Source organism: Procambarus clarkii, unplaced genomic scaffold, assembly GCF_040958095.1.
Source record: "Procambarus clarkii isolate CNS0578487 unplaced genomic scaffold, FALCON_Pclarkii_2.0 HiC_scaffold_106, whole genome shotgun sequence".
Classification (NCBI taxonomy): Eukaryota; Metazoa; Arthropoda; class Malacostraca; order Decapoda; family Cambaridae; genus Procambarus; species Procambarus clarkii.
Genome location: NW_027189139.1, coordinates 3,586,572 through 3,604,991, shown reverse-complemented (window position 1 = coordinate 3,604,991; position 18,420 = coordinate 3,586,572). Strand labels below are relative to the sequence as shown.

The 18,420-nt window shown below is 42.3% G+C and overlaps 1 protein-coding gene across 1 annotated transcript in view; it reads left to right on the top strand.

The window, feature by feature from the left end:
- Positions 1-18,420, top strand: part of LOC138360293 (methyltransferase-like protein 27) — a 68,574-nt gene that overhangs the window by 14,161 nt on the left and 35,993 nt on the right. Inside the window, exons 3-4 of the mRNA XM_069320206.1 lie at positions 86-201; positions 8,866-8,958. Of these exons, the coding sequence (XP_069176307.1) occupies positions 86-201; positions 8,866-8,958 (209 nt within the window). The remainder of the gene's footprint in view (positions 1-85; positions 202-8,865; positions 8,959-18,420) is intronic.

Sequence of the window (18,420 nt, the reverse complement as noted above, 5' to 3'; positions counted from 1 at the left end):
TATTTATGTAAATATAAATATATTTCAAAATGAAAATGTTGACATATATTCATTCCATAAATTTTAACAGAAAGTAACATTCTAGGAACATAGATGCCCTGGATCCATCAGAAGGAATGTTGAACATTCTTACAGAAACTGGAGTGTACAGCCTTATTTATCAGGAGTTCATAAGCCAAGACCCGACAACCATTCCTGAAGGTGAGAACCCGTCCACATCTTTGTCTTTAATAAATATAAATATGTATGAAAATCCAGAGTATGGAACCTTAAGTGAATACTGCAATGCTTCTGTATTGTAAATAAATGCTAATATACATAGAGATACTTAACGCCTTCCTAAAATTCATGTCACTACACTCACTTATCTAAATCCATAACTTATATAAAACCATGTGTTCAATAATGCTATCATTATTATATAATAAACTTCCTAACTTATAACTGGTATTTAAAAAAAAATAATGTTTTTCAAGTTTTTATAGCAAAAAATTTAGTCTGTGTATATTGTTGTTTTACAAGTGCTGATAGTCAGTAAGCTAATTAATAACTGCTTGATTATGTTCCATTTAGTGTTGGTGTCACGTTTTCTAAAGGAAGGAAATTGTAGTTTCTTTGAATAAAAAGATGGCAGTCAACAGTGATCTGATGTTATGTCATGTGTTTAATCCAATGGAGGCAGGTGTCATTATGGCGAGCTTTGATTGGTCCGATTGAGGCAAAGAATGCTAGGGAAGAGAGGACGTAATGAGGGCAGCCAGGGAGAGAGGGCCTGAGGATGGCAGCAGGTGTAGGAGGACCTCATGCTGGCAGCAGGTGTGGGAGGACCTCATGTAGGCAGCAGGTGTGGGAGAACCTCATGCTGGTAGCAGGTGTGGGAGAACCTCATGCAGGCAGCTGAGGAGAGAGCCCAGCAAACACTTTTAGGTTGTCACAACGTACCAGGAAAGTTTTTGAAAGCAGAGGCAACGTTTGTTTTCACGTATTAGCTACGTTATTGTGTGGAGTTATTACGTTGTTTTGTCTTTGCTCGGAGTCTGGATAGATTATAGAGCTTTCCATCAGATCTTGTACGGAGATAGATGCCTTTTGTGGTTGTTTCAAAGGCATGCTTGACGAGGATCGCGAAGAAGATGCCGAACAGGGTTGGAGCAAGAACACACCCTTGTGTTAAACAGGGGTGTGTTCGAAATAAAAAAAAAAGCACTGCCAGTATTGGATCTATTTGTATAAGTGAAGGTTCATACACGGAGGATGACAAAGAAATTAGTGAAATCCTAAAAAAAAAAATTGAGGACATGCTTAGTACTCCAAAAAACTGCATGAAAGTGGAAGATCCAGACAACTTCTTTATGCGTGATATCCAAACTCCTGCAAATATAACTGATATCAACACGAGCATGGCAGATTTTGAAAGGGAAATTGAGAACATGCCCATGCACTCAGCATGGATATATACCATACTCCATACTCATGGATTCAATTTTTATAAAGAAATGCAAGGTGCCAGTAGCACAGGCACTTAGTATAGTGTGGAGGAAGCGCGTGGACACAGGGAAGATACCAGATGTGCTTAAATCAGCAGACATAGCCCCTTTACACAAAGGAGTGAGCAAAGCATTGGCAAAGAATTATAGACCAGTTGCACTAACATCCCACATAATAAAAGTATTTGAGAGAGTGATCAGGAACCAGATCACAAGTTTCATGGAAATCAATGTCCTCCACAACCCAGGCCAACATGGATTTAAAGCGAGGAGATCATGCCTCTCACAGCTACTTGACCATTACGACAAGTTCACTGAGGCATTAAAAGGAGAACAGGATGCAGATGTGGTATTCACGGACTTTGCGAGGCATTCGATAAATGTGACCATGTAGTGATAGCACACAAAATGAGGTCAATGGGAATAACTGGTAAAGTAGGACGCTGCATACTCAGTTTTCTGTCGAACAGAACACAAAGAGCAACAGTCAATCATATAAAAATTGAGTCCAAGCGCAGTTAATTGCTCTGTACCTCAGGGTACAGTCCTTGCACCACTGCTTTCCCTTATTCTCATATCAGATATAGACTCAAATACAAGTCACAGCTTCGTATCATCATTTGCAGATGACAAAACATGAAAATGACCTCTGTTGAAGACATTGAAAAACTTCAAGCAGATATTAATGAAGTTTTCGACTGGGCAGCATACAATAACAAGATGTTTAACAGTGATCAGTTCCAGGTACTCAGGTACGGTAAAAATGAGGAACTTAAACATAATACAGGGTACAAAACACAATCAAATATGCCCCCTAGTAGGAAAACAGCATGTGAAGGATTGGGGAATTATGATGTCTGACGACCTAACGTTTAGGGAGCAAAACCAAGCAAATATTGCGCCAGCCAGAAAAAATGATGGGATGGATTACGAGAACTTTAAAATCCAGGGATCCCATCACAATGGTTGTACTCATGAAATCACTTGTGCAGTCCCGTCTTGAGTACTGACCAGTAGTCGCTTTCCCTTTCAGAGCAGGAGAGACTGCTGAAATAGAGGAAATACAGAGAGCATAAACGGCATACATTGACACGATAAAGCACCTAAAATATTGGGATCATCTCAAAGCTCTCCAAATGTACTCCTTAGAAAGGAGACGAGAGATATATCAAAAAATATATACGTGGAAAATACTGAAGGGCCAGGTTCCAAATCTACACAATAAAATAACAACCTACTAAATTGAACGATATGGAAGAAAATGCAGAATAGAATCTGTATAGAACAGAATAGAACACTGTATAAGCATCAGAGGTACACGGTTATTCAACATCCTCCCAGTGAGCATAAGAAATATTGCCGGAACAACGGGGTGGATATGTGGGCCTGCGGGCCGCTCCTAGCAACAGCCTTGTGGACCAAACTCTTACAAGTCAAGCCTCGCCTTGGGCCGGGCTTGGAGAGTAGAAGAACTCCCAGAACCCCATCAAGCAGGATATAAAGAATATTCCTATCCTCAAGTACATGCTTTCATCCTCAAGTATATCCTACCATCCTCAAGTACATCATGCCATACTCCAGTACATGCTACCATCTTCAAGTACACCTTACCATCCTCAAGCACATTCTACCATACCCAAGTACATCCTACCATACTCAAGTACATCTTACCATACTAAAGTACATCCTTCTATTCTCAAGTAAATCCTACCATCCACATATATATCCTACTATCCTTAAGTACATTCTACCATCATGAAGTACACACTACCATCATCAAGTTCATCCTACGATACTCATGTGCATCCTACCATCGTCAAGTACATCCTACCATCCTCAAGTATATCCTAGCATACTCATGTACATCCTACCATACTCAAGTACATCCTACCATTCGCAAGTACATCCTACCATCCTCACGTATCCATCTTCCATCCTCAAGCACATCCTAAAATCCTCAAGTACATTCTATAATTTTCAAAGACATCCTACCATCCCCAAGTACATCCTATAATCATCAAGTTTATCCTACAATACTCATGTACATCCTATTATTCTCAAGTACATCCTACCATCGTCAAGTACATCCTACCATCTTCAAGTATATCCAACCATCCTCACTTACATCCTACCATCCTCAAGTTCACCCTACAATACTCATGTACACCATACAATCCTCAGGTACATTCCTACCATCCTGAAGTACATCCTGCCATACTCAAGTACATTCTACCATCCTCATATATATCCTACCATCCTTGGGTACACCCTACCATCCTCAAGCACATTCTACCATACTCAAGTAGATTCTACCATCCTGAAGTACACCCTACAGTTTTCAAATAAATCCTGCTATCCTCAAGTACATCCTACCATTCTCAAGAACATCCTACCATCCTCAAGTACACTCTACTATACTCAAGTACATCCAACAATCATCAAACACATTCTATTATACTCAAGTACATCCTACCATACTCAAGTACATCGTGCAATCCTCACTTACACCCTACCAAACTCAAGTACATCCTACCATCCTCAAATACATTATATAATCTTCAAGTACATCCTACCATCCCCAAGTACATCTTACCATCCTCAACTTTATCCTACAATACTTATGTACATCCTACAATACTCATGTACATCCTATTATTCTCAAGAACTTCTTACCATACTCATGTATATCCTACCATCCTCAGGTACATCCTACCATAATCAAGTACATTCTTCCATACTCAAGTACATCCTTCCAAAACTTAAGTACATCCTTCCATCCTCAAGTACATGCTACCATTCTCAAGTACATGCTACCATCCTCAAGTATATCCTACCATCCTCAAGAACATGCTACCATCCTCAAGTACATCCTACCATCCTTAAGTTCACCGTACCATCCTCAAGTACTTCCTTCCATACTCAAGTACATCCTTCTATTATCAAGTACATCCTTCCATTCTCAAGTACATCCGACCATACTCAAGTGCATCTTTCCATACTCAAGAACATCCTACACTTCTCAAGTACATACTCAAGGTAAACTTCTAAAATGGAAGGTGTAGTGAGTGAACTAGTGCTGGCGAGGGAACAATGTGGAGTTCTCAGGGCAGTGTTGGATTCCCTGCGGGAGGAGCTACGACAGATGAAGGAGCTAAGACAGACGAAACAACGTTAAAGGGAAGCAGATGAGGAGAGCAGCAATAGAAAGTCTTCGCCTTGGAATGTCGTAAAGGACATGGGTCTTAAGAAGACTCTGGCAAAGCCGCTGACAGATGTCATAAAGACTTCCAACCTATTCCCCGTTCTGGAAGACGAGTGCTGTAGGGAGACTGCAGTTCGCACGAAAGTCAAGGCAACACAGGAAGCGCAAGTCCATCAAAGTGCTCACAAAGTAAAGGAAGTACCTAAGCAAATTTTGGTTGTGGGAGATTCCCAGGTGAGTTATTTAGATAGAGCTTTTTGTCCCAGAGATAGGGGGACAGATTAAGGGTTAGCTATCCGGGAGCTGGAATTGGCGATATAGTAAATAACATGAATGATATTATGGCTCGAAATGGGAACAAACCCTTTATATGTATCAGTGCAGGTGAACGAGTTAGGAGTGAGGCACTGATACAGAAGTTAAAGACAGCCATAGAATTAGTTAGGAGCAAGGGAGGAATCCCGATCATATGTGGCATTCTTCCAAGAAAGGGAGTTGGAAATGAATGGTTGTTGAAGGCACTTGATATCAATTGCCAGCTGGACAAATATTGTAAATTAAATGCAATATCCTTCATTGATAACTGGGAACACTTTTATGGAAGGAATGACATGTATGCTCAGGATGGGCTGGGGTTGTTGCTGTTGCAAACTCGTTGGAATCTGTGTTTGGATATTTTTTTGGGGGGGAGGGGGGTTTAAACTGTTAGTAGAAAGTGGTGTGGGAATTAATATGGAAAAAGGAGGTAATAATAGTATGTGTCTGTGGGGAAACAAATTGACAAAATGAACAGGGAAAGAGAAGGGCCTCAAAATAACAATACACTTAGGGTATATTACATGAACAGTAGGAATTTAAGAAACAAAATAAACGATTTAAATGCTCTTGTCTGCACAGAAACAATAGATATTATTGCGCTTACCGAAACATAGATGAATGAAGAAAACAGAGAACTTGTAACACCGGGTGGAGAAGGGTTATCTTGAGATGATTTCGGGGCTTTAGTGTCACCGCGGCCCGGTCCTCGACCAGGCCTCCACCCCCAGGAAGCAGCCCGTGACAGCTGACTAACACCCAGGTACTTACTTTACTGTTAGGTAACAGGGGCATAGGGTGAAAGAAACTCTGCCCATTGTTTCTCGCTGGCGCCCGGGACCACAGGATCACAAGTCCAGCGTGCTGTCCGCTCGGCCGACCGGCTCCCTAGGGTAAAGCAAAGTAAATGAAGAAGGAGAAGGGGAGGAGGAAGGGATGAAGGAAAGGAGTGGATGAGGAGGTGGAACATAGATAAGGTTGAGGGGGAACTCGTCAGTCTGCCAACAGGACACGAGGGGCGCGCGGGAAGGGTGAAGGTAGGAGAGGAGAAGGAAGGAGGAGGAGGAGGAGGAGGAGGAGGAAGGAGTAGAGAGTAGCTGATGTTGATTACTCTCTAATATATGCTGCCACCATCCTGCCAGTTCTACCACATTTTCCACTTCTACTAAATAATGGTGAGGTGAAAGAAGGTAGCGCGAGGTACCTCTCACCAGGCCACACCTTCCCTCATTCAGTGGCCCGTGCATCCCTCACTGGTCCACCTTGTTATCTCTCACTTGTTCATCTAGGTATCTCTAGTCTTAACTCTTCTCTAGTTTTACTTGAGAGATCCATATCACTGATCATCTTATAAATACTTTGCCATGGAATATTAATTAAAAAATGAATGAACACAACTCAAGATTGCTATTCAACACTAAGGCAATTATTATACCAAATTATCTCCATTTTAGTCATTTAACACTTAGTTCTAAAACTTTTGAACACTTTATAAAATTACTATTTAACATTGAATTAGTCAACCCAAGAAATCCACCAATCCACCCATCCTCAACCATACAGTGGTTTCCTGGTTCAGGCTACACTCGTCACCACTAAGACACTCCTGGTCAAAACAAGCAATACTCACACTCTAACCTTACGACTCAGATGGATGCACTCTGATGAGTGACAGGCACCCACCAAATTGGCGATTGCCTGAGGAAAGCTCTCTGGTCACCCTCTGTCTGTGCAAGGCTGTCTCTAATTGAATCATCCAGCCTCACCCCAACGTGGGGAAGGCTGGTACTGTAGCATCTTGACTGCCCTTATATGGACTATGACATCCTAGACTGATCCTTACTAACCTCATGTGGGCCCGGCAATACACAAGGCGCTCCTTGTGGAAAAGTACTGCTGTCAGCAGCTTGTGCCAGCCAGTGCCTGCTCCTACCACCTCGCATGCACACACACACACACACACACACACACACAACTCACAATTAACATGAAAGAGTACAAAACACTTGCAATGTTACCAACTTTTAGCTGAATATCAAATAATGGATTTACACTATTTCACACAGATAGATAAAATGGACGAGAATCGGGATTAGCAATATATTTGGAAATACAAATATACATTGAAAAAAGGGAAAATTTGAAATGTAGTCTCAAAGAGGGAATTAAAACTGAGCCACACACTTAACCTATATGACTAGAATTAGAGGACAAAGCTAGAAATCTTATTATAGGAGTTATATATTGCACAGAAAGTACATCCACAAGTACATTCTACCATCCTCAAGTACACCACTACCATCCTCAAATATATCCTACTATTATCATGTACACTCTACCACCCTCAAGTACACCCTACTATCCTCAAGTACACCCAACTATCCTCAAGTACACCCTACCATCCTCAAGTACATCCTACCATACTCAAGTATATTTCTAATATCCTCAAGTACACCTTACAATAATCAAGTACATCCTACCATTCTTAAATACATCCTACCACACTTAAGAACATCATACCATCCTCACCTACACCCTACCATTCTCACCTACACCCTACCATTCTCACCTACACCCTACCACAATCAAATACATTCTAACATCCTCAAGTACATCCTACAATACTCCAGTACATTCTTCAATACTCAAGTACATCCTACCATATTCAAATACATCCTACCATACTTAAGTACATTCTACCACACTCAAGTACATCCAACCATTCTCGAGTACATCCTACAATTTTCAAGTACATCATAAAATAATCAAGTTCATCCTTCATGCTCAAAAACATCCTTCCATTCTCAAGTACATCCTTCTATACTCAAGTACATCCTACCATACTAAAGGACATCCTACCATACCCAAGTACATCCTACCATCCTCAAGTACAGCCTACAAAACTCAAGTAAATTTTACTATACTCAAGTACATTCTACCATACTCAAGTACATCCTACCATTTTCAAATACGTCATGCAATCCTCACGAACACTTTGTTATCTTCAAGTACATCCTACCATCTTCAAGTACACCCAACAGTCCTCAAGTACATTCTACTATCCTCAAGTACATCCTACATCCTTAAAGTAATTCCTACTAAACTCAAGTACATCCTAGCATCCAAAAGTACATCCCTTCATCCTCATGTACATCCTACCATACTCAAGTACACCCTACCATCCTCAGGTACATCCTATCACCCATTAGTAAATCCTAAAATACTCTGGTACATCATTCCATACTCAAGTATTCTATCATCCTCAAGTACATCCTACTATCCTCATGTACAACCTACCATCCTCAAGTACATCCTTCCATCCTCAAGTATATCCTACTATCTTAAAGTACATTCTCCCATCGTCAAGTACATCCTAACATCCTCAAATACATCCTACCATTCTCAAGTACATCCTACCATACTCAAGTACATCATACCATCCTTAAGTACATTCTATCATCCACAAATACATCCTACCATCCTCAAGTACATCCTACTACAAAATAAACTTGAATGAAAAAAATGTTACTTGCCGAAAATGTAATAATTTGACAAATGGAGAATAATAATGATGTTTTGACTTTTTTCTCAAGGGTAGAAATGTCTACTTATATATATAGTAAGCTCTCTGAAAAACTATATATAAATATCTTTTTTATTTTAAGTATGATGTTTTACATAAACGTCTTCCATTCTATATATATATTTATTTATTTATGTGAGTGTAGTGCAAATCATGTAATGACATCATGAATGATCATGTTTCAATACTTGTTATCATGTTAATCATGTATCATGTTACTTGATCATGTTGATAATGTTGCTGCTGGTGGTAATGTTGATCTTGTGTGATGTTGCCAGACACATATGATGTGGTGGTGACATCTGGCAGCCTAGCTGAGAGCCATATGCCTGTTCAAGCCATCGATGAATTTATCCGGATCACCAAGCCAGGTGAGAAGCCTTAAACTGTATTCCCAACACACCCAATAACCATTACATAATACAGTGTCAGAAGTAGATAATAAATAAATAGTTGCAGTACCATATCACTGAAATATCGTTCCTTGTTTGTAATTGTTGATCGCCTTTACGTGACCGTAAGACAGATAAAGTTCATTGTCCATCTACAGTGTTTCATTAATTTTATGTGAAATGATTGATAACTGTGGATAAATCTTTCATATGAGCCCACTTCACCTCAGGGCTCCCTGAGTGGGACTAGACACTAGGGCTCACTGAGTGGGATTACACATCAGTGCTCACTGAGTGGGACTACACACCAGGGCTCACTGAGTGGGACTAGACACCCGGGCTCACTGAGTGGGACTACACACCAGGGCTCACTGAGTGGGACTAGACACCCGGGCTCACTGAGTGGGACTACACATCAGTGTTCACTGAGTGGGACTACACATCAGGGCTCATTGAGTGGGACTACACACCAGGGCTCAGTGAGTGGGACTACACACCAGGGCTCAGTGAGTGGGACTACACACCAGGGCTCACTGAGTGGGACTACACACCAGCGCTCAGTGAGTGGGACTACACACCAGCACTCAGTGAGTGGGACTACACACCAGGGCTCACTGAGTGGGACTAAACACCAGGGGTCAGTGAGTGGGACTACACACCAGCGCTCAGTGAGTGGGACTACACACCAGGGCTCACTGAGTGGGACTACACACCAGGGTTCAGTGAGTGGGACTACACACCAGCGCTCACTGAGTGGGACTAAGTAGTGTAAAAGGAGACACATGGGGAATAAATTTTTCAGAAACGGTTGGGCACTTCCATGTCGACTCAACCCTGGCGGGCGGATTCGACCAAAAACTTGTTTTTGGTGGTTAGGTTAGGGCACAGTCAGCGCGCAACTGGCTGGCTGGCTGGGTGGAGTGGTTGTCCGATCCCCCCAGGGGTACCCAGGGCCCACCACCCAGGGTGTACCTGAGGAACTGGTGCCCTATCCTAACCTGTTTTTTCACTTTTTGTCTCTTGCTTTTAAGATGAGTCTAAGGCGTCAAGAAGGGGGTCTCTACTTATGGAAGGTACCGAGGATGAATGTTCAATAGATGAAAACCAAAAAATACACTGGTGAAAGGCATATAAACGTTTTTGGAGTATTTTAATGGCATGAGCAAAATTCACGATTTGGGCCGGGGGTGTGACCAGAGTACTATGGTATCAATTTGGGGGCTCCTACTTATGAATAGATCAGAGGGTGAATGTTCATTAGATTCAAACCAAGAAACACAGTTGAAAGCGAATATAGAAGTTTTTGGAGTACTTTAATGAGGCTATGACTGAAGAGTACAGGGAGCCCTTGGCACCGCTCCATTTTCTGTAATGGTCAGAGGTGAGCGGTGAGAACGGGGCGCGATTTTTTGACCAATCAGGAGCAGAGTAGAAAAATTCTCTTTCTGTCCCAGGGTCATGGGCCAATCAGGTGAAATTTTCCTTATTTGTCGCGGGGGTGTCACGTGACATGACGTCGGCAATAGGGACCCCCTACCTATGATTACCCCATTGGGGTCAAGCATAGAAGGGGGGGTCAAGATTCCTTACAAAGACCAAGTTGGATATTTTTTTTTTTTTTTTTTTTTTTTTTTGAGATATATACAAGAGTTGTTACATTCTTGTACAGCCACTAGTACGCGTAGCGTTCCGCGCAAGTCCTTAATCCTATGGTCCCTGGAATACGATCCCCTGCCGCGAAGAATCGTTTTTTCATCCAAGTACACATTTTACTGTTGCGTTAAACAGAGGCTACAGTTAAGGAATTGCGCCCAGTAAATCCTCCCCGGCCAGGATACGAACCCATGACATAGCGCTCGCGGAACGCCAGGCGAGTGTCTTACCATTACACCACGGAGACTGCCGAGACTACATTTAGGTGTAGTAAGCCTTATCTTGAATTTGCATGATACTGTGGGGTACATTGACATGAAGGGCGAGTCATAGAACAGGATCTGCATGTGAGATGGGTCATATCAGGGTTTTTAAGAAGTTAAGATAGCTTTAAAGAGTCCTGTGTGTGTGCTTGATAGTGGGTAAATGTTCAGTCAATAATTCTCGTGTTTTGAATCTGAATGAGGGGTCCTAGTTTGCGTTCTAGTCGTAAAATGAGTTCCTTAGTATATTTGCTATGGAAAATGAGCTTTCAGTACTCTATATAATTTGAAATGAGGTCAAGAAAGACATGTTTATGTGTGAGAAGAGTCAGGTTGGAAACTGTTTATTCCAGTCATCCCCCTTGGCTTTGCTCCGTTTTCTGTAGCCAAAGTAAAGATTCCATTTTCTGTGGCATTCAGTTGATTACTGGTGAAAAAGGCATGCTTGAATTTGTATGGTTCTAACCTGTTTATAGATTTTATAGATATATTTGTTGGGCCTTAAATTAGATTTTAATATGAAAAATAGCATCAAATGTATGTCTATCTTTTGTAATAAACGTTACAAGCATTAACAATATCTGTGATATTTCATAGAATATGAAAAGAAGGCAAAATAGTGGGGCCTCAGCCATATTGTGTTGGGTTTGACACTCCAAACATTAATTTGACACTCGTAAATATACTATGAAGGAAAGTTGTTGAGTGGTTTAAGCAATTTAAAATATATTAGGAATCTGTTCATATTCTGCATTAAATTGCATTTTTTAGCATCATAGTAGTTCATAGCTATTGTGGTGGGGTCCCCAATAACTTCATGTAACGTTTCGACTGGCACTATCTGTTGCTATGAAATGCTTTTTGATATCATGTGTAAAAATTTAAAAGTCGACTCCATCAGTTGCCTTTTATGTCAGTGGTGGTATATCAAGCGCAAAGGTTTTCAGAAAATGTTACACCTCCACCTTTCAAAAAGTGAAAAGAGGAATTCATTTTGGCATTACTGTCATTACTTTGGAAGTTTTTAATGATAGCACATGCTTAAACAAACTCGCTCGCAAAAACAAACTCATTTTTTTTTGGTTCAACTTACACAAATAAACCCAGGGCTTTCACATTCGCGTAAAATACTTAGTCCCCCCTAAACTTAAACAGTTGCACAATCTTAAACACATTGCTAAACTCTTATACACAAACAAGAACTCAATTTTTAACTTACACAAATAAACACGGGCTTTGCACATTCACACACAAAAAAATGCTTAGTCCCCCCTAGACTTAAACACTCACAATCTTACGGTGCTTTAATTGCCAAAGCCTTCCAAACCTGCAATGGGTCGTTAGTCATACATAGAATCAGCAAGAGCCCACCTCAGTCGCTCACGCGGGCAATAGACATGCTTTTCGCCCAACTGTATTTATTTAAAATAATACGTCAGATAGAAAAGAGTTTCGCATTGCTATTATATTTACCTTATAAAGCCTCTCTATAAAAATGATATGCCACTGTGTATTATGATTGTTTTATAATAAATATTGCATAAATACTTACGCGATTTCATAAACAAAAAATTATTTTAATGAGCCATGTTTGGAAGGCATCATTATAACAATAAATACAAACTTTTAAACTAACTAAAATTATATAACTCGGTGGAAGATTTATTCGTCAGGATATATGTTATTGTTTAAGAGTTTCATTCTGTATATAAAAGTTGCCAATATTTTCAAAAAACTCTGGCCACAAATTTTTTTTTAAGGTTTTCTAAGGGAGTAAATCTTGCTTCCTCCCTTTCTCCCACGTGTTTCCTCATTTGGAGTGGATGCAGAGTAACCTTCGTGCAAGTCCTGACTTAATTCCCCAACGTCCAAGCTATTGAACATTGCAAAAATTTCACTAAATGATGCGGTATTTTAGTTGCCCCCTCTAATTATAGAGATTTTAATCTCTAAACATTTGAGTGCCAAGAACAACTCTCGTGCAGGCCCGCGTTCAGTTCACGACGTTCAAGCTTTTGCTATAGTAAATGTCTCTTAAATGAGGCCGTATCTTGCCCTGACCAACTGTTTTTGGATCAATTGTAACCCATCCTGCCGCAGTCTGCTGGATAGAAGGGCAGTGGGCCTGATAAAAATAAAAAAATAAAAATCATATAAATTGTTAGACTAGCTCTTTACATATGCTAGTTGTTTAATTTATTAACTGCTACTAATGCGATGATGATGCAAGAGGAGCCAGTACACATCTATGGGTCAACCAATAAAAGCAGCAGACTTCTAGATGTTACTACTGCTCAGCTTAGCCCCCCACTGGATGGGCGGCAGTGCGCAGGAAAAACAGATAAATTATGACACTAGCTCGCCACATATCCCAGCCTTGGTTTTAATTTAGAAAACTGCACTTGCGATCTTTCTCGTGCCACATTGTTGATGTGTGACAATGACCATTGGATTTTTTTAAAAACTAGCTCATTAAGATTGCGAAAACTTGCTTTAGCTAAATGAATTGTGACGTTCTGACGCTGAGGCCCATTATGCATCGCTGCAGCCCTTTCCGCTACTGCCCGCAAGATGGGATTGATTGATTGATGAAGATTAAGCCACCCAAAAGGTGGCACGGGCATGAATAGCCCGTACGTGGTGGCCCTTTTGAGCCATTACCAGTATCAATAGCTGATACTGGAGATCTGTGGAGGTGCGACTGCACCTTGCGTGACAGGTGATGTCGACCCCCCCTTGGCAAGATGAGAATAGGGGGGCTGCATTAATAAAATGAATTAAAACTAACATTCAATTATATATTCTCAAACTTATGCAAAAAAAAAAACTTTACAATCACATTTGCAAACTTACACAAATTAATTTTGGCAATTTCGTTTACACATTATTTGTTTGTTTTTCTTGCTTGAGCCAAAAAATGAATTGTTGGGTTCATTACCAGAGTCCATTTCCCACCTTGGTTACCCTTCCCACTACCCGCCCCACAAGATGGGATTCATAATAAATGAACTAAACTAGCATTCAATTATATTCTCAACAAACTTACGCAAACCCCATACAATTACATTAGCAAGCTAACACAAATTCATTGAGCAAGTTTAACTATTTGCATACTTAGCGTCATTATATATGGAATTCGAAAAAAGAAATTAGCAGAATTCAGAGATAACACCATCAATGGAGTCCAAGAAATATGCATGTACTTCATTCATAATGATGCGCTGCCAGGAATCTTAGCAAAGTAACCAAAATATTTGCTTACTGTATGTATGTGAAGGATGCACATGACTCTCCGGGTAGGTGGTTGTGGAGTGAGACCAGCAACTGCAGACTTCCCATAGTCGTAAAAATGCCTTGCATAGAGACCGTTGCAAGCCTCTTGTTGAATCACTTAGGGTGCATATATGTGTGTGTGTGTATGTAGCAGTGACAATCGCGTAACGAGCTTTTAAGAGATTGTCACTTACATAGCTAAACAATATGTAGGGTTCAGTTTCCAAACCAATTATGCGGCTCTCGAACCCTTTTCCCCCCGCTACATGCAGGAGATCCCTTTTATTTTCAGCTAAAATATGCATTATATTCAGGGGGTTCACCGTGTCATAGCACAACCAAAAGCTCAATATACTCCCCTAAACTTTCCCTATCCCATCAAAATTTAAAAAAATGCATTTCCAATATATATATATATATATATATATATATATATATATATATATATATATGCGAACAAGCCAGAATGGTCCCCTGGACAATATGCAACTGAAAACTCACACCCCAGAAGTGACTCGAACCCATACTCCCAGAAGCAACGCAACTGGTATGTACAAGACGCCTTAATCCACTTGACCATCATTATGGTCAAGTGGATTATTAGTCCTGGTCATTAGTCCGGTCGTGATGGTCAAGTGGATTAAGGCGTCTTGTACATACCAGTTGCGTTGCTTCTGGGAGTATGGGTTCGAGTCACTTCTGGGGTGTGAGTTTTCAGTTATATATATATATATATAACTGAAAACTCACACCCCAGAAGTGACTCGAACCCATACTCCCACAACTGGTATGTACAGGGACGCCTTAATCCGCTTGACCATCACGACCGGACATAAGGAAGTGATAGCCGAGGCTATATGAACCACTTCCCCGCCGGCACTCGGATGGTAATCTTGGGCATAGCATTTTATCAAATCACCTCATTCTTTGGGGCACACGTGAGGAACACAAATGCAAACAAGCCTGAATGGTCCCCAGGACTATATACAACTGAAAACTCACACCCCAGAAGTGACTCGAACCCATACTCCCACAACTGGTATGTACAGGGACGCCTTAATCCGCTTGACCATCACGACCGGACATAAGGAAGTGATAGCCGAGGCTATATGAACCACTTCCCCGCCGGCACTCGGATGGTAATCTTGGGCATAGCATTTTATCAAATCACCTCATTCTTTGGGGCACACGTGAGGAACACAAATGCAAACAAGCCTGAATGGTCCCCAGGACTATATACAACTGAAAACTCACACCCCAGAAGTGACTCGAACCCATACTCCCACAACTGGTATGTACAGGGACGCCTTAATCCGCTTGACCATCACGACCGGACATAAGGAAGTGATAGCCGAGGCTATATGAACCACTTCCCCGCCGGCACTCGGATGGTAATCTTGGGCATAGCATTTTATCAAATCACCTCATTCTTTGGGGCACACGTGAGGAACACAAATGCAAACAAGCCTGAATGGTCCCCAGGACTATATACAACTGAAAACTCACACCCCAGAAGTGACTCGAACCCATACTCCCACAACTGGTATGTACAGGGACGCCTTAATCCGCTTGACCATCACGACCGGACATAAGGAAGTGATAGCCGAGGCTATATGAACCACTTCCCCGCCGGCACTCGGATGGTAATCTTGGGCATAGCATTTTATCAAATCACCTCATTCTTTGGGGCACACGTGAGGAACACAAATGCAAACAAGCCTGAATGGTCCCCAGGACTATATACAACTGAAAACTCACACCCCAGAAGTGACTCGAACCCATACTCCCACAACTGGTATGTACAGGGACGCCTTAATCCGCTTGACCATCACGACCGGACATAAGGAAGTGATAGCCGAGGCTATATGAACCACTTCCCCGCCGGCACTCGGATGGTAATCTTGGGCATAGCATTTTATCAAATCACCTCATTCTTTGGGGCACACGTGAGGAACACAAATGCAAACAAGCCTGAATGGTCCCCAGGACTATATACAACTGAAAACTCACACCCCAGAAGTGACTCGAACCCATACTCCCACAACTGGTATGTACAGGGACGCCTTAATCCGCTTGACCATCACGACCGGACATAAGGAAGTGATAGCCGAGGCTATATGAACCACTTCCCCGCCGGCACTCGGATGGTAATCTTGGGCATAGCATTTTATCAAATCACCTCATTCTTTGGGGCACACGTGAGGAACACAAATGCAAACAAGCCTGAATGGTCCCCAGGACTATATACAACTGAAAACTCACACCCCAGAAGTGACTCGAACCCATACTCCCACAACTGGTATGTACAGGGACGCCTTAATCCGCTTGACCATCACGACCGGACATAAGGAAGTGATAGCCGAGGCTATATGAACCACTTCCCCGCCGGCACTCGGATGGTAATCTTGGGCATAGCATTTTATCAAATCACCTCATTCTTTGGGGCACACGTGAGGAACACAAATGCAAACAAGCCTGAATGGTCCCCAGGACTATATACAACTGAAAACTCACACCCCAGAAGTGACTCGAACCCATACTCCCACAACTGGTATGTACAGGGACGCCTTAATCCGCTTGACCATCACGACCGGACATAAGGAAGTGATAGCCGAGGCTATATGAACCACTTCCCCGCCGGCACTCGGATGGTAATCTTGGGCATAGCATTTTATCAAATCACCTCATTCTTTGGGGCACACGTGAGGAACACAAATGCAAACAAGCCTGAATGGTCCCCAGGACTATATACAACTGAAAACTCACACCCCAGAAGTGACTCGAACCCATACTCCCACAACTGGTATGTACAGGGACGCCTTAATCCGCTTGACCATCACGACCGGACATAAGGAAGTGATAGCCGAGGCTATATGAACCACTTCCCCGCCGGCACTCGGATGGTAATCTTGGGCATAGCATTTTATCAAATCACCTCATTCTTCCGAGTGCCGGCGGGGAAGTGGTTCATATAGCCTCGGCTATCACTTCCTTATGTCCGGTCGTGATGGTCAAGCGGATTAAGGCGTCCCTGTACATACCAGTTGTGGGAGTATGGGTTCGAGTCACTTCTGGGGTGTGAGTTTTCAGTTGTATATAGTCCTGGGGACCATTCAGGCTTGTTTGCATTTGTGTTCCTCACGTGTGCCCCAAAGAATGAGGTGATTTGATAAAATGCTATGCCCAAGATTACCATCCGAGTGCCGGCGGGGAAGTGGTTCATATAGCCTCGGCTATCACTTCCTTATGTCCGGTCGTGATGGTCAAGCGGATTAAGGCGTCCCTGTACATACCAGTTGTGGGAGTATGGGTTCGAGTCACTTCTGGGGTGTGAGTTTTCAGTTGTATATAGTCCTGGGGACCATTCAGGCTTGTTTGCATTTGTGTTCCTCACGTGTGCCCCAAAGAATGAGGTGATTTGATAAAATGCTATGCCCAAGATTACCATCCGAGTGCCGGCGGGGAAGTGGTTCATATAGCCTCGGCTATCACTTCCTTATGTCCGGTCGTGATGGTCAAGCGGATTAAGGCGTCCCTGTACATACCAGTTGTGGGAGTATGGGTTCGAGTCACTTCTGGGGTGTGAGTTTTCAGTTGTATATAGTCCTGGGGACCATTCAGGCTTGTTTGCATTTGTGTTCCTCACGTGTGCCCCAAAGAATGAGGTGATTTGATAAAATGCTATGCCCAAGATTACCATCCGAGTGCCGGCGGGGAAGTGGTTCATATAGCCTCGGCTATCACTTCCTTATGTCCGGTCGTGATGGTCAAGCGGATTAAGGCGTCCCTGTACATACCAGTTGTGGGAGTATGGGTTCGAGTCACTTCTGGGGTGTGAGTTTTCAGTTGTATATAGTCCTGGGGACCATTCAGGCTTGTTTGCATTTGTGTTCCTCACGTGTGCCCCAAAGAATGAGGTGATTTGATAAAATGCTATGCCCAAGATTACCATCCGAGTGCCGGCGGGGAAGTGGTTCATATAGCCTCGGCTATCACTTCCTTATGTCCGGTCGTGATGGTCAAGCGGATTAAGGCGTCCCTGTACATACCAGTTGTGGGAGTATGGGTTCGAGTCACTTCTGGGGTGTGAGTTTTCAGTTGTATATAGTCCTGGGGACCATTCAGGCTTGTTTGCATTTGTGTTCCTCACGTGTGCCCCAAAGAATGAGGTGATTTGATAAAATGCTATGCCCAAGATTACCATCCGAGTGCCGGCGGGGAAGTGGTTCATATAGCCTCGGCTATCACTTCC